We start from the raw sequence: 20,428 nt of genomic DNA, 5'->3' as shown, positions 1-20,428 counted from the left end.
GTGGGAGGGATGGAAGAGGGCTCCTAGGCAGGGGTGGTGCGTGGAGGGGGTTCGATACTAAGGGAGGAGGAGATGGGATATGAGGGTGGGGGGGTGGTGGGGAAGTGAAGATTTATTGGAAAAGGGGAGGAGGGTAGTGGTTGGTTGGGGGTGGTCCAGTGGGTGGGTATTCGATACAATGGGGCGTGGCACAAAAGAGGCGACGACTTACAATATAATCTTGGACACGCTGGAAGAGCCAGCCATTCCAGGTCACTTCGACTGACGAGCAAGGACGTCAACGCCCTCAACACCTGCCTCCGTCAGGAGGAAGGTCTTCAGAAAAAGTTTTTCCATCACTCGTCGAAAACATTGCTTGTGTTCGGCAACCTGTGCTCTGACAGTTTTTTGTTTGTGAGTGTGACAGTGCCATGATGTATTTGTGAGTCCTTTGTGAGCAAATCCTTGGCCTCGATTCTGTTCAAGAGGAGAGAAAATGTTCCCATTGTCTTTTGGACCGTTTTTGGAAAACGCTGCGCACGGATTCGTGATTATTTATTCCGGTGATGAAGTCCTGTGTCTTGTTTTTTTTCTTGTGATTGCGAAAGACTGTTTGATGGAGAGCAAAATATTCTGTCAAGTGTAACATAAATATCCCAATCTTTACAGCCGTATTTTTGCTTTCTCGTTTTTTTTTTTTTTTTACGTACGAAACCGTTTGAACCTGAAGTGGAAAGAAAAGTTTTCATGATTGTCTCTTTTTGTAAATGAAAGAATTTGAAATGAATACTCCTTTCCACCAGCTGTGTTCTACAGACAACTGACCTAGTGTTCTATCATGGACCCTCAATACAACTTACACGCATTGCCTCAAAGACTCTCATCACAAGTGCCTGAAACTACTCTCTCTGATTTACTCAAATGATGGTTATATGTAGAAGATGGCGAATAGCTTGCCATCAACGTGTTAATCTCGTCCTGCGCGTGCACACACGAACACACGGCAGGCAACATCCACCCTCCTCCTCCCCCCCTTAACTACGCGAGTGGTTCGCCCAACCACCACTCAACGCGTCGATCAGAGTCCACCAGGTCGAGATGGTACCTTTAAATGTGTAGTTAGTCCGTTGAATATACGAGGTGGTCACCTCACGCTACCTCGCTCGGCAATGACTGTGTCTGTGGTCGTGGAATCACCCTGAACACATGAAAAGAATTGTGATGAGATATATCGGTTGGTGGTTGTACTTTGATGCTAACAGCCTTAACTACTCTTAGTAGTTAATGAGACTGTAAAGCTCAAGCGATCATCCAACCAACCACATTCCCGAGGATTGAGTATCATTGAGTATCAATTGAGTATCATTGAGTATCAATTGAGTATCACTGATATACTATGATTCTGTTACGTAGAAGAGCAACAGTGTTATGATGTTTTCTTTAAAGAGAACATTTATTCTGGAACATCATCAACATCAATTGTAAATATTTGCCACGCTGTCTCTCATTGCTTCAGGAGAAATAGCCTGGATATGATTTCATAAAACATGTTCTCTTTTTATATAAACCACAAGTGATTCCATTATCTATTTCATTCCCCCCCCCCCCACTTGATTTCTGCCGCATTCGAAATTTTTACTCCTATGATAGATGTCTGTCATTATTGTCCATCATCATGCACTACTTCCCACAGATTAAAATGTATAAAGAAATCAAGTATCGCACGGCGCGTTTGTGAATGAAAATTGGCGGTGATTGAATTACTTGATGATGAAAATCCAATTAAAAAGTAATACGATCAGTTAACTGATATCACTGCACAGTTATGTATATATTTGAATTGTTACAAAAGTCAAATAGACAAATCCTAACTGAGGTCATTTAACATAAAAAAGGAAATGACTGGAAAATGTATATATATATATATATATATATATATATATATATATATATATATATATATATATATATATATATATATATATATATATATATATATATATATATATATATTCAATATAGTATTGCTTCAACACACTCCTCTTGTTCAGAAAACATCGGCGACATACGCTCCAACCCATTTTCCAGTTGTAAACTTAACTAAAAAAACTAAAGGTGAAATGACGACTTCCAGCGAAGTCTGGAATGCGTTCATGTAATGCATGACTTTCAAGTGACCTTAAAGATTATAGTGTCACAGAGCTCCTGGAATCATGATCTTAGATTGTCTATACGATTTCTTGCATAGGAGAAAGTTTTTCCATCGCACGTATCAGATAAGTCCAAATAGATGACAGACTCATTCAGTAATCTAAAGTCATAGTTTGAAGTCACTGGAAAGGGTCGAGTAGATGTGTTGCTTTAAAAGGGAAAGTAAATAACCTCACACTTTGAAGAGTAAAATTTGCGAATCAACATAAGAGTTTTTTCTTTCTTTTTCCAGGATTGCTGAAGAACTTTGGAAACTGAGAAAATGCACGCACAACGATGTCCTATGGCGAAGCTTCGAGCCGCAACCCAACAGAACTCTGAAGCTCTGAATCAGGTCACCAAGCACCGCAATGGCAAGTCTAGCGGCATCCTGCCCTCCATGGTCAAGGGTCTCAAGGAGGGAAAGAAGAAAAATAAGATCACGCTCTGTCAGAGGAGTCACTCGGCCAAGAGCCAAGATCGGCCATCTTTCTTCCAGAAGCTTCACGGCGATGTCGCACCTCTGATGCCGCCACGACCTCAGATGTACAGCGACGAGACCTGGAGGCCCACACAGCCCAACCCGCTCACACGCCAGGTGTGCTACAACGAGGCCGCCCACAGGCTCCTGATGACGAAGCCTGAGGACAAGCCTCTGATCTACAATGAAAACTGTGCGGTTCACGGTCGGAATAGGTCGCGTCACTACGTCCTGCCGAAGAGCGTGAGCTGCCCTTCTTCGGCCGGTCCACAGACGAGGCAGAGCGTCGATGTCGAGAGGCTCAAGAACTGGCGCCGCAACTCCCTGACGTTCATAGCGACAAATCACCGAAGCAGCGACGCAGCCAGTCGGGTACACTCGGGGAACATCAACAGACAACGATCCGTCTCCTCAGGACAAGTATTACGAGGTCTGTCCACACGACTCAGCGACAACATCAGACCGAAGTCTCAGACGTCAGCGTACCTGAGCTCCAGTCTGTCGTCCGGCACGCCATCGTCAACCTCGCTGGGGAAGAGCAACGACTCGGCGGCGTACGAGGACCTCCACAACCGACGGTCGCAGTTTCGTCGGGCATGGTCCCTCTTCTCCATCGGGTGCGACGAGATCGAGAAGGAGAAGCCGCCGCCTCAGAGGATCCTTCGGCCGCCGACTCGCCACGTATATCGTCGGGGGATCTCCGGCCTGCCGATTGAGTGCACCAGCAGACACCTAGGCATCGCCTTCTGACACCAGTCATGGGAGGAGAACGAGACTCACTCAGCCGAGGTGGCTCCACAAGGGAGGAGCACTGATCACGAAGATGATGTAGACAACCAGTTGACGACTGTTTCCTCGTATGGAAACCAGGTCCTGGTTACCTCAGTGAGAATATACTCGCCGATCTCATCCGGTTTCCTTGAAGAACTTCCACTGGAAGAGTAGATTGATATTTAGTGATTTATAGCATGCAATGGACACACTCGAGTATTATGCCTTTCGTAAAATAATTGTCATAGATTTCAGTCTGTCTGTTGAGCAATATAACCGATGTTCCTCAATGTTTTCTTTCTCATTATTCCACCCTTAACACATTATCTTTACAGTTTATATAGGACTAGTGTTTAGAAAACTTTGTAATCTTTTCTTTATAACATTTACACAGTAGTGGTGAGGGAAGCATGGGTTAAGATATCGTCATGGAGAGGTTCCAGCCTGAAGGAGATTCTGAAAAGACTAAAACACACACACACACACACACACACACACACACACACACACACACACACACGGGCCCTATTCTCATGCGGAAGGGTTAAATAGGGTGTGCATTCCCCGCAGAAGTCTTAAATTATGGTGGAGCCCCTATTGAGGGAATGGAGAAACATCTATTAAGTGAAGCTATTCTAAGGGTTACTCCCCCCCCTTTTTTTTCTTTAGTGATTTTCATTCACTAAATCAACATTGCTTGTCCCATTACGGTTAGTAACTGCTAAGTTATTCACAAGGGTAGTATCATAAACATTACAGTATGTATATAAATACAAATAAATCACTAAACCTTCTTCTATACCTTTTTTTATAACCTGTTTCTATCCACTTATATGATAATTAGATAATTATGGGAACTATCAGAATAAAGATGTAGAAAAGAAATTGAAAATATTATTTAGAAATGTATCGTTAACTTACAGCATCCGTTAAAACTTAATTGTACCCAGCAATGCTGAAAACACCATCGAATTCAAACAGATCAATAATGCACTGTCGTCTAATGACATTGTATGATATAAACGATGAAAAAAAAATAATCTATACATGTTATACACACAGGGGGTACACCAAATGAATAATTCATTACCGATAATATCAATTAATTCATATAACGTAATTACCAAAAGGGATGAGAGACGTGACTAGTTTGAGCTGGTGTTAAATCCTTCATTATTTGAAAGATTTAGCATCAGCGAGTTACCAGCTTCGACGTTTTTCCTCATATAAATGGCATCCAAGCAGTTTTGTGTATACTGATATCATCCTCAACCTTCGAATACCATCGTATGTAGGTATTAGAAAATCTATTGCCAAAGGTGTAAATCAAACAAAGTTTGCCGTATTTCCTTTTATATCAAACCATTAAAGAATTCGAACTTATTTACATAAGTGTGTAAAAACAGTACTGTAATTTTTTATCAATCATTTTCAAGGCACGTATGGTAACAGCATACAAAGAGATGTACAGTGTATAATGAATGACACTAAATGTAAATAGTGCATGTTTTACGAATCATCTATTGGTTCTACATCCAGAGACCATCAGGCTCTGGGAATATTATTTCTGTATGAAAGTCCATAAGAATCCACCAACGCACGAATGAGTCATGTACTCTAGCGTTTGATGGTTGAGGAGGTGGCTTCTGTACTACCGTGAGTTGATTAGTGAGTGAAATGTCCACATTGGTTTATCTAAGAGGTAAAGGTGAGGAGGACAACCGTGTTATGTCTGTCTCGTGTGTGATTGTGTTGCTTTAGTACTTAAAAGAGACGGTTGTCTATCAGTTTTGATAGCTGTTCAAGACGTTCATCGTTCACTCTTAACGAGGTAGTTATCCACCTATCCCCATCTTGATACTCACCCACCAACACCCACCTGCTCTAGTGAGACTCTCATATGACTTCTAACAACACTCGTGGCTTTGAAGACCCAGTAACTACTTTTTCCCCCACCTGTAGGTGCACGTAGCTCCACCACCTGACAATCCATTTACCTCCCACCTACACCTCCGGCGCCGACACCCAGCCACCTCCTTCTGCCCAGTGTAGCCAATCCTTTTTCATCAGCAGGACTCCCTGATGGCCTCTACGTAACGGGTCTTCGTGGCCGTCATTGGCTGAGGTACCCACTTGATGGCCGTTTCTAGACTGACGTCGGCCACCCGAAGGCGAGCTTGCTGTTAGGGAAAGATCAGAAGCTATGAACCAGTTCCCTAAGGAGCAGGAGGAACATTAGGTTGCTAGCATGTAAGTTATTAATAGATAATTAGTGAAGGGTGTGGGAGCGTATCTCAGTTGGTCTATTATCAATAATGTGCCAAGAAGGTGCTGAACATTTTATAGAAGTGCCTCCCCAAAAACCAAAAGTTATTGGTGATTCGTTTGGGGTAGGAGCAGACCTGAAGTTAGTTATGAGTCAATGAAAGCTGAGAATTAAGTTACTGATAGTTACATGAGGGAAGCGTCACCAGCAAAGTCATTAAGAGTTTGTTGAACGACGATGATTGCTTGTGAAGCGTCGGGATGATTATCAGTTTGTCGATGAACGCAAGAAGTTACATTGATAATGATGATTCTGCGAGCAGGAGACGACAGATACAAAAAAGGGTTAAAGGAAAAGCCGCATTATCATTAAAGACGTGAATAGTTCTTTGAGCTGTATAAGGATAAGGTAACCAATAGAAGATTTTGTTGAGAAAAAGATGTGAGGAACTTTCTTAGTACAAGACCGATGGAAGAATGGAATGAATTGATAAAACTGATAATTGTGGACAGCATACAAGAGTTTAAAAGGTTGTATGACGGCAGAGAATGCCCAAGAGATGGGGCCCCACAAGTGAACAGTACAGTACACACACACACACACACACACACACACACACACACACACACACAGGGGACTCCGTTATAAAGAACTGCACCTCACCTGTGTGATGACAGTGGTGTGTGTGGTGGCGATGGTGATGGTGAGTGGCTCGGTGACTGTGAGCAGCCTGTGGTGTGTGACCCACTGCTGCGCCGTGAGCTGGTGAGTGACGGAGATGGTGGTTGGCTGAGTGATGGAGGTGGTGAGGACGGTGGTGAGGGTGATCGTCTCCACCAACACGTCTGTGTTGGTGAGGAACTGTGTTGTCGTTACCATCGTGGCAGCTGGCATCGTGGCCTCGGTTCCCACCAGCTGAGGGAGAGGAGGGTGAGTTAAGGGGATACGTATTGTGTCTCAACTTGTTAACTATATCAGATCTATCTCACCTGAGTAGTTCCCTCACTTTTGAAACACACATGATCCCTGTCATTCTTACTTGTGTCTCACCTCCTGAACAGACGTCTCTTTCCCAGTAGAGACTCTCTCGCTAAATCAAACGCGTGTATTTTCCACAGTCAGTCTCTAGCTTATGTGGTTTCTCATCCATGTGATCCATATCTATGTGGTCTTTAGCTAGTGTGCTCTCTAACTAGTGTGATCTTTAGCTAGTGTGTTCTCTAGCTAGTGTGTTCTCTCATTAGTTTAGTCTCCACTTTTGTGTTCTTTCACTCGCGTCGTCTCTCACTCTATATCCTATCTAGCGTGACTCCCCACCTGTAAAGCCATCCATGATTAGCATATCTACTCACCTGTGTTGTGGAGAGGTCCAGGACGGCAGGTTGTACCGTGACGAAGGTTGTGACGGTGAGGGAGGCGAGCGTGACGGTGGTGCTGGTGACGACGGACACAACGGTCTTGTGCACTGGCAGTTCCTGCGTCACGAAGGACGTCACAGGATGGGTGAAGTATTCCTCCTGCAGCTGGTAGCGACGAGGACAGTAATTGGATAAGACCCTTTGGCTTAGAGAGCCATTGGAAGACTTCGATGTACCTTAGTCTTTTGCATCATACGAGGCATTGATGACTGAAGACTGTACGAAGCATTGACAACTGAATTGATATATCAATTCTATGTTAGTTTATCACTTTGTGATGATGCAATAATATAATGACCCCGGGAGGTTTCGTGTGGATATTGATTTCCTCGTATCTTATATCATGTTTGAGGCACCGTAAGTGAAAATCATCCGTACTCACGCGAGCAAACCAGATCTAGCAGTTACTTAGACTTTTTTTTAATAGCAGGTTTAGACTCTCTCTCCCCCTCTCTCCCCCCCCCCTCTCTCTCTCTCTCTCTCTCTCTCTCTCTCTCTCTCTCTCTCTCTCTCTCTCTCTCTCTCTCTCTCTCTCTCTCTCTCTCTCTCTCTCTCTCTCTCTCTCTCTCTCTCTCTCTCTCTCTCTCTCTCTCTCTCTCTCTCTCTCTCATGAAACCCTATGAGAATTACGATGCCTTAAGCAACCTGGGAGAGAGTAGCATCCAGAAAGGAACGACAAATGAGAGAGTTAAAGTTACCAAGTAACCTCAGATTATTGTAATACAATTACCGAAGGAAAAAAAAGAGAATAGATGGACGGTAACTTTCAAGTAATCCCAGGAAAAAGTAATTCAGGTTAATCACATTAGTAACCCCACAGATGTAAATGTAAGTAACCCTTGACAACTATTAAAAGTAGTAGTAGTAGTAGTAGTAGCAGTAGTAGTAGCAGTAGTAATAATAGTAGTAGAACTATCATGATTATTACTACCATCATCATTATATAATCATACCAACAAATTCTATTACTCTCATTATCATCATTTATCATTACTCAGGAACCCTTCACGTCACAGCAAGAGATCTGGAAACAACCAAACCTCATGACGCCAATCCTCCTCCCTCAGATTACACGTGCCAGTCCCCTCACAGTCACCTGTATCTCCTCTGCCGTAAACAACGACCAGTGTCAGCCGTAGCAACACGTTGCTGGCGCCCTCCGACCACCTGACAATTAGTCGTCAGAAATACCGCGGGACAATTGCGAAGTAATTCGAATAAAGAAAAATGTATATGAGCGAGGCTGGATCGTCGTTTGATGTGGAAGCTTGAAAATATTCTCCCAGAGGAGGAGTGACTGAGCCACGAGACTGACAGCTTCACGTGGACACACACTGTTCACAGATGAGTGAAGACATGTTGATGCTAACGTGAGGTCGTCAGCTGGGAATAACTCTTCATGAAGGTAGACAAACAATTAGTCAGTTGACCTGCACACACACACACACACACACACACACACACACACACACACACACACACACACACACACACACACACACACACACACACACACACACACACACACACACACACACACACACACACACAAGCTAAGGGCAATCTATTTGGCGAGCAACAATAACTTAAGAATAGATGGTAATCAGAATACGCATGGTATTCAACTAGAGTTAAATGACATTCATATCATGGATTTCTCACAGACTGTCTCAACGACACTCCAGTTCACATTTGAAGGTATTAGATGGTAACTCTACTGCAAGTTTTTTTTCTTGTCGAACGTCGCTTAACTTGGTCTCCAGCGAATGAGGGTCTCTTCGCTATCCACAGCTAGAAACAGTATCATAATCACCTCCCAGTAGCAGTAACATACCTTAAGATCAGAATTTCAAAAGTGCTAAACATGAGGTGCATCCCACTTCGTTATATACAGCCAGATAGAATCACCAGGAGACTTATCTTCAAGAGACTTAACAATGATAGCGACTAGTGCTAACTTCGTATTCAAAGCTGAAAAAAAGAAAGATCTGGGTTACGAGAGTGGGATGTTACAACAATAGAATGGTGTCGCAGAGAACGTGCCTGTCGCCTCCAGTGCGACAGAGTTACTGGGAAGGAAATCAGACTGGGTGGAAATATCTTTTGGATTGTAACAAACGAATCTTCTGTTAAGCTCCATGGGCGAAAAGAGGAATTTTCTCCAAGTGATGAGTCAGGGTTGTGCTCCAATTAAGACCTATTTTGAACGTCATATTATTGTAGGCAAGATCCAAACTTGAGTTTTGGGGGGCTTGTGCAATATTGTTTTAAGTTTGACAAATTTTTGACGAGGATTTATTGCCAGCCATGACCGAAGTTTAGTTGCAGGCGAAAGTGACGCTCCACACGAAACACACGGACGAACGCAGACCTTCAGAAAGATGTATGACGATTATGGAACAAAGCGCTCCTGAACTGTTTACTACCGTATGCCGGCGGGACAACAGTTCACAGTATTCTGCAGAGGGGACGAATCACACGTGATCTACACGGACGCAAGAAGTAAAGATGATTCCATTTTCTTTTCTTTTTTTTTAACGAAGCAAAGACTGAAATACTTAAACAGCTGTGTCTTACCTGGACGCCGATTTCTGTAGGGCAGACAATTGCGCTGACTCTCATATGTGGCTGCTGCGGCACCCTGGTGAGCTGGGAATGATGGAGTTGGTGAAGCTGTTGGAGGTGGTGTGGCTGTTGGAGGAGATGAGACTGCTGTAAGGGACGTCCTTGGTTCTGCTGTGAGTGAAGGATTTCTTGATGCTGCTGGGACTGTTGGAGTTGATGCTGCTGGGACTGTTGCAGTTGATGCTGCTGGGACTGATTTTGTGGCCAGGGCTGTTGGAACATTTGGGACTGTTGGAGTTGTTGGTTGTGAAGCTGCCAAAGTTGCTGTTTCTTGAGTCGTTGGAACTGATGCTTCCGGGACAATTGTAGTTGCTGAGAGTTCTGGAGATGTTGCTTCGCAGGAGGTTGCTGGGGTAACTGTTGTTGTTCTCGTCCTTGCTGAAATCCCTGAGACTGCTGAAGCTGCCAGGATCTGGAGAGCCACTGGGGATCCTCCAGTTCTTGAGGAGGAGGAGAAGGAGGAAGAGGATGAGGAGGAGGAGGATTTGTCTTGCTGAATGGTCGTGACAGAAGAGAAGAGGTGTTGAGGGACGGGTGTTGCTGTCCCACCAGTTCCTCCTTCTTTCCCACCTTCTTCTCGTCGAGCTGGGATGAGCTGAGCCGAAGAATATGGACAGCTTGAGCTCCCAAGACCGCGCCGGCCACCACCATCATCACCAAGCTATGTATGGCAGGAGACAAGAGATCATTGCAGTTTACCAAATGGTAGTTATTGTATTTGTCATCATTGATTATAACTGTAATGGCTATACGAGTAACCAGCCAAACGAGAAGACCCCCATTGATTCTCGAGTGTGTGTGTGTGTGTGTGTGTGTGTGTGTGTGTGTGTGTGTGTGTGTGTGTGTGTGTGTGTGTGTGTGTGTGTGTCAGTCGTTGAGTAATACGACCCAGTCTCGAGCTTAACCCCAGCTGGTTGATAAAGCTATCCAGGCCTCACGTGATCTGTGATTACCCTTGACTCCGGACGTCATTGGAGCTGCCTGTGGGTGACGCAGCTGGAGTTCCGTCATCTGTATGGTCCTTAAAGATGTGACGTCAGGCTCGCGTGGATGCTGACGTCAGAGTCATGTGAGCAACGCACCAGTTACCTCATTAGTCCTTGTGTGGGCAAACAAAGCCAGATCTCAAAGAGCTCCCTAGAGACAAACAAACCGTTGAAATGGATGTTTTTTTTTTTTTTCTCACAACGAAGTCTTCTACTGAATTTAACGCTTCTTGGTTACACTCCTAAAGTCTTCATGAACATTCTAAGCCTAGTATTTGAGGTATATTACTGTACATGAGTCTTGTTTTACATGGTGGAAATGTATATCATAATGCCCTTTAGATCTTTAGTTGAAAACAGGGTCTAATTATACCAACATAAGGAGGGGGGTTTGATGCTTCGGTATCAAATTGCTCAGCTAATTAGATGAATGGTGGTAGTTAACGTTAATTAACAAGGTAATTATCAAAGACTATGTGAAACTCACAGGGGTAAACGTATCAACCAGTAAATCTACATGAGTCATTACTATCATTCCGTATTGTGAGTCACTTCTCTTAAGAGCAAGTGAGGAAGATAGATGATACGCAAATCTAAACAAATCCAAAGCTGGGAGGTTTGAAACTGCATTACATCATCACTGTTGAATGACAGGACACAGAGGGTCAGTCCCAATGGGTAATAGAGTATAATGGGTAGTTTGTGACGACTGGCGTTCCCCCTAGTATCAAGTAGGCGATCTCTACTATTTGTGGTATATATATATATATATATATATATATATATATATATATATATATATATATATATATATATATATATATATATATATATATATATATACATCAAAGAGAAAGATATCTAAATGAATAGAAAATGGACTTACAGATTTCTCCTCATGACGGAGCGACGAACCAGGATAAACAACGGCTGACGACCACAACAGACGACAGGAAGGACTACGGTTGATTCCAACGGTGAACAACACAACGGGCAACAGCAACGACCATGCAGCGAAGACGGCCACAACAGACACCCACAGCGACCCTAACGGAGAGCTGTAACCCTGAGACTGTGGACGACCACAAGTAGCAGGCTGGTTTGACCTGACCTGACCTGACCTAACCTGACGCCACACCCCTTCCCCAAGACTTAGGGGGGAGGGAGGGAGGGTGAATGCTATCTCTCTCCTTACTGAAGTTTTTCAAAAGTTATGTAAAAGAAACATAATATAAAAAGTAAGCAACGAAATGAAAGCCATGATTTTGATAAATGCGTTTGTTTAAGCTTTTCGTTAATAACAGGATGTATTTAGCAATGCTAATTATGATAAGCTCATTACTGCAACATACACAGGGATCCGGTATAACTAATTCATTGGGATTTTCTTTGTTCTTTTTGGGGAAAGATCCCTATTCTGTGTAATTATCGCCTCGGTTCTTTTTATAACAACACCTGAAGAACCCTCTCCCTCCCTACCCCCGACTAACACACCAACCTCAAAACCTCATCAACTCATGATTACTGCCATATAACCTCATTAGTAGCACCCTCAACCATTTTATCAGAAAGACATCAACCCCAAACTAACCTCACCATCTCATTACACCACTAACCTCACACCACCCCATCGCAGCACCAACCTCACCACAACGCTAACCCCACGCAACACCAGCGCCTCTCACCTCCTCATACCTCTAACCTCACCACAACCCCTAGCCATGGAACAACCACAACTCAACAACCGTAATAGACGCCTGGTAACAACAACTACCAACCTAACCGTATACCATTTTTCGTTGTCACAACTCAACGTTTTCTAAAATCAGCCATCTTCCTGCTGGAGGAGGAGGAGGAGGCACTTCCTCCTGCAGGTATAAGTGACATACATGAGCAGTCACAATCCTCTCTCGCTTCTCTTTGACCAGACACCGTTAAGACTCCTTTAAAAGGAAGCCGATGAATAGGGTGGGAAAAAATATGATATATTTTTTGCTCTCAATGTGAAATATTTTGCCTCGATATGTCGCTCGTGGCGAATGCAGTTAGTGGTGTAGATTTCAGGCCTCAGAATTAAATATACTTCAGCAGAAACGAATTGAATCTTATTTTTTTTTTCACACGAAACGTAAGTCATATCACCGTTGTCTTTGAACTTACAATATCATCAGAGTTTCAGTCACATTTGATAATATCTAATAATATTCAGTATCATGATACGAATATATATTTCTGCCCTGAGGCTGCTAGGGAATCAGGTTTGTATCATTTAGCATTTACTGAGCTGGCAGCCAACACGCAAACACTTCGGTCAAGGCGAGGCGACTTCGACCTTACCAAAGGTTGCACTCAGATGCTTAAAGGGATTATCAGGATGTGAGAATACCACACGTATCGCTGTTTCCGAGCTCAAAGTGAGCATTTTTCCTTTATCTTTTAAAAGGAATACGATCAAAAGTTTTTGATCAAGAGCAAAACTTGATACTCAGTGAGGCTTGAGGGAAAATAAAGATGAAGCAGCATTGAAGCGAAAGCATTTATGTAAATGTGTTCAACGTGTCTTTTCAAATGTATTTTTAATTAATCTTGATATTCTCGCATGATTTTATTCATCACAAGGAAGAAAAAGGATTATGGTATATTGTTAGAACTTAATCGTTAAAGATACTAATGAAAAAAATCAAAGTCGACGTGGGTTTGATATCTAAAAGATCTATGACATATATTTTGTCATTTTGCATAAACAATTTCGGTGAAAAGAGTAGAAAAGCAAAAATGGGGCCAACGTAATGACGGCGTATTGACACAAAAGACCAGGTCAAGAACCTGACCTATGACCTCACCTTAAGAGACCTAGGGTTCTGGGACGTGGGAGAAGCGAGGTGTGATATTACATCCGACCATACCTGCCCACACATCAGGTCACCAGCAAATCTACAACGAAGTCAAACCTCAGGTCACTCTGTCACGCGTCTGTCTGTTTACATAAATTTACATAAATGCTCATAACCATTTGACTCTTTGATGTACACATGATTATCTATCTATTGGAATCACTCCAGTTCTTTGGTCTAGGACATTGGTTGTTAGGTGAGAGCGTTAGTATAATGTTTATTCCAATTATGATCAAGCGATTAAGAGTAGCTGCGTAATCTCAAAATGACTAATTTTGAGATTACTGTTAATCTGTAGATTATCATTAATCTGTGGATTATTGTTAATCTCTTGAATATAACGTATTACAGCCCCTGTCAATGAGTAATATGGGGACTTGATTCACATCTATTAAGGTCTTGAATCCTGGAGATATGTACGTCTTCGGACGACCTAATGATTAATCTGATCGTAACATGACAATGATATAAGAGAACATGAGGTGATGTATGTTCACGCAAAACCCAATCTTTAGGGAAGGTATTTTGTAGCAGGGTAATGATGTACCTGCTACAGTCTGCTTCTGCTGTTTGACATGTCACACGCTGCTGTGATCTGCTTCTCCCTGGTTACCAATTCCTTGTTCGCCAGCGCTCCCTGTGCTGGTCAACTGCTGTCAGGAAGCAGAGGAATGAAGTGACATACATGTAGACTCCCAACACATCGTCTTGGTCCCTGATATGCATATTGTGCTTGAGTCATCTTCTTGTTTCTCCTCCTCATCACCGCTTTTCCCAACACGAAAGTCATAAGTGAGGAAGACATATTCAAGTGACGTCTTATGACCTCCGTCCGTGACGTCTTATGACCTCTATCTGTGACGTCTCATGACCTCTATATGTGACGTCTTATGACCTCTATCTGTGACGTCTTATGACCTCTATCTGTGACGTCTTATAACCTCTATCTGTGACGCCTTATGACTTCTGTCTGTGAGTCTTATGACCTCTATCTGTGACGTCTTATGACCTCTATCTGTGACGTCTTATGGCCTCTATCTGTGACGTCTTATGACCTCTATCTGTGACGTCTTATGACCTCTATCTGTGACGTCTTATGACCTCTATCTGTGACGTCTTATGACCTCTATCCGAGCCACGAAAGATGTGTCGCCACGGCCTCTCCTGACAGCTCTGAGCTCAGGTCACTGACCTAAAATGTAATGACGTCAGTGCCTTCGTCCAATTTACCTTGAGTGGTTCTTAAAAGAAAAATGCTCCTTGACTGTTTCTCTCCTGACGTAGGTTAGAAAAAAAAGGTTCTTTTCTTACTTTTGGCGTTTTAAATATCTCTTTAAACGATCATAGACTAACGAGGAGATTATTATTCACGTGTCTGCTACGAGAAAAAGGCTTAAAAAAATGGAATGTCGTAATGAAGGAATCATTCTCACCGAACATTACAGCACTTCTGAGAAGCATGTGAGAAATATATTTCCTCTGTAGAATAATATTCTTCTTTCTTCAAATCTGTAAATTACCATTTGTATCAGTAGACAGTACATAAGGAAACAGATGAAAGAGTAGATAGATAAATGAATTAATAGATACATAAAGAGGGTAAAGGGTTTAGATAAACCAGAGATATTGACAAAAGAGTAAAGAAAACAAAGACACTGTAAAGATAATATCTCACAACATTCCCAAAAAGACAAGAAATATAAAAAAAAAGTTAGAGAATCACACAGAGTCCGCCATAACTCACATGAGACGTCGCTCTCACTTGGTGTGTGTGTGTGTGTGTGTGTACTTCGGGTCTGATCACGTGCGTCGAAAACGTCCATATATCCGGATCACGTTGCTTACCTCAAGGACTTCCTCAAACCTCGACCAGAAGTTATGGGCCTCAGAACTAGTGTCTTGCGAGCTGTTTATAGAGATTTGCTCAATGTTCTCTCTCTCTCTCCTCTTGGCCCAGGCAGCTATCATTTCTTCTGACTGACTATACGCTGGTCGAGGGGTGCTTGGGAACTCAGTCCACCAGTATGTATATATACAGTCTATCCAATCCTCCACGTGATGTTTGATACACAGTAACTGGTTCCTCGTAACTCTATATATTTTCCTGAGGTGAGCGCTACATATTTTCTTCTATTCTAGTTGAGCTCTGGCTTCGTAAAACATCTAAATACTTAGGATAAATCATCTTATCGTTGTTCTAAAAGCAAGGTCGAAGTTTATCTGAGTTTATCAAGTGGCAACCATTTATGACCTCCTCCCCTGCTTCACTGCTCCTGTCTCCTCCACCCTGACCTCACCCCTCCCTCGCTAGTGAGGTGGGAGGATGTGGCAAGGTACCTACCTACCTACCCCTCTAGGGTTGTAAGCCACCCTCCACACGGCTGGTGTTGTGTGGTCAGTTGTCTCGCTGGTGCTGGCCGAAACTGTTGACACTATCGACGCCATACCTACCCACGATGAACATCATCAAACGTAAGTAATATATATATATATATATATATATATATATATATATATATATATATATATATATATATATATATATATATATGTGTGTGTATGCATATATATTTATACATATACAGTGATTAATTCGTAAATGAAAATAAAGTGGAAGGCACAAATTATGATAAGGTTCGTATACACAGCTACTGAACAAAATAATCATATTTTACAATGTCGATTTTTTCACTGAAACTTAGTCTTATTTACATAAAGGTAAAATAGTTCTTTACTTGAGTTTATATTGAATCTGGATTTCGATATTTTCAATATTTCATACTATACCTTATCTTATCGTGACACTGAATTGATCTCCCTCCCTCCCTCCTTCCTTCCTTCTGCAGTAGTGGTGACTTGGGCCCTGGTGGCTCCCTTGGTTGCGACAGACTACCAGCAGGAAGCCCCGGTAGCTGCCTCGCCCCTGTGTAGCCCAACCACACGCTGGGTGTCGGTAAGTGTATCCCCAGGGTCGTAGATGATGATGCAGGACTGTGAGGTAACACTTACGACACGAAGGCAAGCAACAGCAATTTTTGGAAAAGGATAGTATGGCTTAGCACTGTTGTTTTCTGCTAAGGTGAGCAGCTTCCCTGTATTCATTATCTCTTCTTTTTTATTCAGTTCTTCCCTTCATCCTCCTCCTCCTCTCACCCTCTTATTTATTGGTAGAAGGTGAACGACTGTCCAGCACATGTCTTCTGTCGTCCTTCAGGTTGTCAACACCCGAATGATACCCAAGGTGGTGCACCAGACTGTTACTGCTCCGGTCGCGACCAATGTGACGATCGTCGTAACCAAGACTGTGGTGCGTCCGTCCGTCACCACCGTCACCGTCACCGCCACACACTCCCTCCAGCAGGCCGTGAGCACGACACAGTTTCGTCTCGCACTATAAACTGAGATACTAATAGTCAATGTATTTTAAAGTTTCAATGACCTTTTCACGTATCTATCTTTTCATTCCATATATATATGTAATCTAAGAGTAAATGGATCAGAGCATTATTATAAGGGCCATATATGTCCACAACGGCCCTAATGACCGTAACAGTCGATAACCCTAATAGTCTTAAGGTGTTAAGAAGGTTAGACAGATACGTGACTAATGGTCATGAGTGGCTGACTATTAACATGAGTTGCCTCGTATGAGATAGCAATAGATCTTCAGCAATATCTCACATGTTCTTATTGTTATATTCACGTGTTCTTGGTCCACAGCTCCAGCTGAAGACACAGTACCTGACCTCCACCCGCTACGTGACCTCAGCCATGATCTACACCATCACCCACCTCAGCACAGCCAAGTCCTCCCTCTTCCTGACCGAGGTGGTCCTCGACACGGCCTTCGTCACGCACACCAGGACCGTGGCCCGGTACGTGACGGTCACGGACACCCAGACACAGCATTTCACCGACACGTCCACCTCACTGCTCACCACCTCCTCCTTCCACACTGTCACACAGGTCAGTATTAAATCGTGTCAAAGACACGAGAGTGTGGTAGACGCAACGGAAGACTTAGATAGCGAAAGTTGCAACAGCAGCAACAGTAGTGGTAATAGTGAGAGCTAATTTAGTAAGTGCGCTGAGAACAGCAGCAGTAAACGCATGAATTATATTACTTGTCGCAACGTCCTTACGAAATTAGTAGTATAAATGCTGTCATAGTAGTAGTAGTAGTAGTAGTAGTAGTAGTAGTGGTAGGAACACAAATTAAGTCCACCTGACCCCTAAGTCATACTTCGAACCCCTTGGCAGACAACGATCTGGAGCGAGTACGTGACCAACACGCAGACGGAGCGGTACGCCGTGCGCCAGACCCTGACGGAGACGAGCTACGACCAACCATGGGTCGTCCACACCGTCACCCTCACCCGTAACCCTCCGTCTTGTTACTGGAGGTAGTGACCTCACCTCCCCACCATCTCTCCAACCCACACAGCTTCATTCATGTCACACGGCTACCGTCTGCGCTACAATCCTGACTTCACCACTACCCTTACACGGGGGGCGAGACCGTATGACATCACACATGAAGTCAGTACCTCTGCAATCAGCGGACGTCGCTACGATATATCCCTCTCATATCAGTGATGCGTCGACGAAGTCATCCCTCAACATGTTTGTCGTCATTCAGGCTACCCTTCCGTGAGGTTGACGCTGTGGCCTTTCGGTGACTGACGTCTTTAATCTGCCACAGATCGGGCAGGATTCACAGCCATTAGCTAGCTCTCATGCTCCTGTTCCTCCTCCTCTTTCTCCTCTCTTCTTCTTCTTCTTCTTCTTCTTCTTCTTCTTCTTCTTCTACCGTAAAAGCAAAAAATGTATTCAGTGTAACCTGTGAATATAGATATGAAAAGAAAGAAAATGGTATTGTTTAATTTAGACACCCACTCTTGTACATGAAAGGAAACCCATTGTAGGACAAATGCTGAACTCACTCTCTCTCTCTCTCTCTCTCTCTCTCTCTCTCTCTCTCTCTCTCTCTCTCTCTCCGAAAGTTTTTCCTGTTACTGAAGATCCTACTTTAACATTTCTATTTCACCTTATCATTCACCATGTCGTCATCGAGTAAGTAAGATGGAAGTAAATAATGATTTACCGCCATAGTAAAAAAAAGAAAAAAAGAACACTAAAGTCTTCGATCGTCCCGGAATTCTAATAAAGGGATCATAGCCCATCGGCATTCGATCACTGACGTCTCCCGTTGCCAGAGATCAAAACATCCAGACACAGAAAAAAAGAAGACGAAAAAAAAAAAAAAGAATAGAACATTTTTTTTTCTTTTTGCGAAACCTTTGACCGTGCAGTTCCTGAATGCATTTTCCGCATTCTCGGGGATTTCTGCCTTGCCCTGCACCCGGCCAGTGTTTCAGGCATTCGTGAACTGAACTGTCTGCATTTCTTTTTTTTACACAGAACGTCCTGACTGAAGTTATGGGACAGCCTGAAATAACCTAATGTGACCCGACTTTTCCTATTTCCGGCAAACAAACCATTCTCCACACACACACACACACACACACACACACACACACACACACTCACACACACACACACTCACACACCGAAAGTGTCAGCAAACATCACACTGGGGCAGCAGAAAGAGTGGTTACATACAGCACACAAGCAATTCATCATTATCTCCTTTGAAAACTCCTCATGTATTCAATATCTTCCCTCCACAAATGTTTATATCTTTCATCCTACGTTTCATTGAATGCCAGGCCTCGATGAGAGGTTTGAGCTTAAGAAAAGAAGAGAAAGAAAAGAAATAGAAACAGCTAACTCATAACCCCACACTGCCCTACATAAACCACGGTACCTAACCTTCACCCATCACCGCCGGCCCTTCAGTATCTCCTCAGCTCTGCATCTCCTGCAGCGACTGCCATGCGTATGTATTACCTATGTTGTTGGACGCCTGAGGTTCGTCGACTTCACCAGCAGGTAAAACTAGGGCAAGTATGATAACAGCAATAATAGAATGAGCGATCTAATTGAAAGACTTTAAGTAAAGGAAAGAGAGTATTCTACAGATATTCTGAGGGAAGTAATTTTGTATTACCTTTGATTACTTTTACTTACGAGTTATCGTATTATAAGTCCCAATACTTTATATGGAAAGATAATTAACCATTAGCATATGGAGAAAATTTATCAAACATGTTAGTAATGAACATGTTCATAATGAACATGTTAATGATGAACATGTTAATGATAAACATTATGTGAGTCGTGATTCACAGTTCCAGACTTCCAGATGCAAATTTGACCAAAAGTCTCTCATAACTGGGTCAATTAGTAATGCAACAATGCTTTAGGCTAGCGATGTAAGTGACTCTGAAACCATTAACATCAGAAAGCTAAATTACTTTGTCTGGTCGAGAGAAGAGTTGCGTGTCCTTCTCGTGTCTTCAGCTTTGGGTTGACCTCCGACCTTACGCCAGGAGGAAGAATTCAGGGTACCAGCGGCAGCGCTGGCCCCACATTAATATCCTAGGGCGTCGAGCCGGGGCGGTTTGCCCAGACCGTCAGCACCAGCTCCCTCCTTGCGCACGTTCCATGCCTCTCTCTTTATCCGCCTCCCTTCGTCTCTCCTCCCCTCCCTCCTCCCTGCCTTTCTCTCCCTCTCTTTTCTCTTTATCCAACTCTCTTCGTCTCTCCTTCCCCTCCCTCTTTCATCTTTCCTATATTCCTCCCTTCTACTCTTTCTTCCTCTCTCTTTTTTCTCACCTCGTCTTCCTTCCTGCTGCCTCCCTTCCCCATCTCTCCTCTCCTCTCCTCTCCTCCGTTTCTCCCTCCCTCTTCCTTCC

At 43.3% G+C, this 20,428-nt stretch overlaps 3 protein-coding genes across 4 annotated transcripts; 2 read left to right on the top strand and 1 right to left on the bottom strand.

Annotated features, from left to right (window-relative positions):
- The first annotated feature begins 243 nt into the window (after window positions 1-243).
- Window positions 244-4,215, top strand: LOC139760599 (uncharacterized). The gene is made up of 2 exons (XM_071683979.1): window positions 244-393; window positions 2,423-4,215. Exon 2 carries the CDS (start codon window positions 2,453-2,455, stop codon window positions 3,398-3,400), a length of 948 nt encoding a protein of 315 aa, XP_071540080.1. The 5' UTR covers window positions 244-393; window positions 2,423-2,452; the 3' UTR covers window positions 3,401-4,215.
- A 524-nt stretch (window positions 4,216-4,739) lies between these two features.
- Window positions 4,740-11,876, bottom strand: LOC139760598 (uncharacterized). Of its 2 annotated transcripts, XM_071683977.1 has the most exons (5): window positions 11,603-11,861; window positions 9,683-10,391; window positions 7,040-7,210; window positions 6,351-6,602; window positions 4,740-5,601 (listed from the first exon to the last, which is right to left on the bottom strand). In XM_071683977.1, the coding sequence occupies exons 1-5, from the start codon at window positions 11,614-11,616 to the stop codon at window positions 5,488-5,490; spliced, it is 1,260 nt and encodes a 419-aa protein (XP_071540078.1). In that variant the 5' UTR covers window positions 11,617-11,861; the 3' UTR covers window positions 4,740-5,487. The 2 variants fall into 2 exon arrangements, with proteins under 2 accessions (XP_071540078.1, XP_071540079.1); XM_071683978.1 differs by lacking the exon at window positions 6,351-6,602 and having other exon boundaries at window positions 11,603-11,876.
- Window positions 11,877-15,332: 3,456 nt separating this feature from the next.
- Window positions 15,333-18,470, top strand: LOC139760724 (uncharacterized). Its single transcript, XM_071684282.1, has 5 exons — window positions 15,333-16,082; window positions 16,457-16,563; window positions 16,825-16,974; window positions 17,331-17,576; window positions 17,871-18,470. The coding sequence occupies exons 1-5, from the start codon at window positions 16,067-16,069 to the stop codon at window positions 18,015-18,017; spliced, it is 666 nt and encodes a 221-aa protein (XP_071540383.1). The 5' UTR covers window positions 15,333-16,066; the 3' UTR covers window positions 18,018-18,470.
- Window positions 18,471-20,428: the final 1,958 nt, after the last annotated feature.

This window comes from Panulirus ornatus, chromosome 37 (genome assembly GCF_036320965.1).
Source record: "Panulirus ornatus isolate Po-2019 chromosome 37, ASM3632096v1, whole genome shotgun sequence".
In the NCBI taxonomy this organism is placed as follows: Eukaryota; Metazoa; Arthropoda; class Malacostraca; order Decapoda; family Palinuridae; genus Panulirus; species Panulirus ornatus.
The sequence above is the reverse complement of the archived record's forward strand: the minus strand, read 5'-3'. Positions and strand labels throughout refer to the sequence as shown.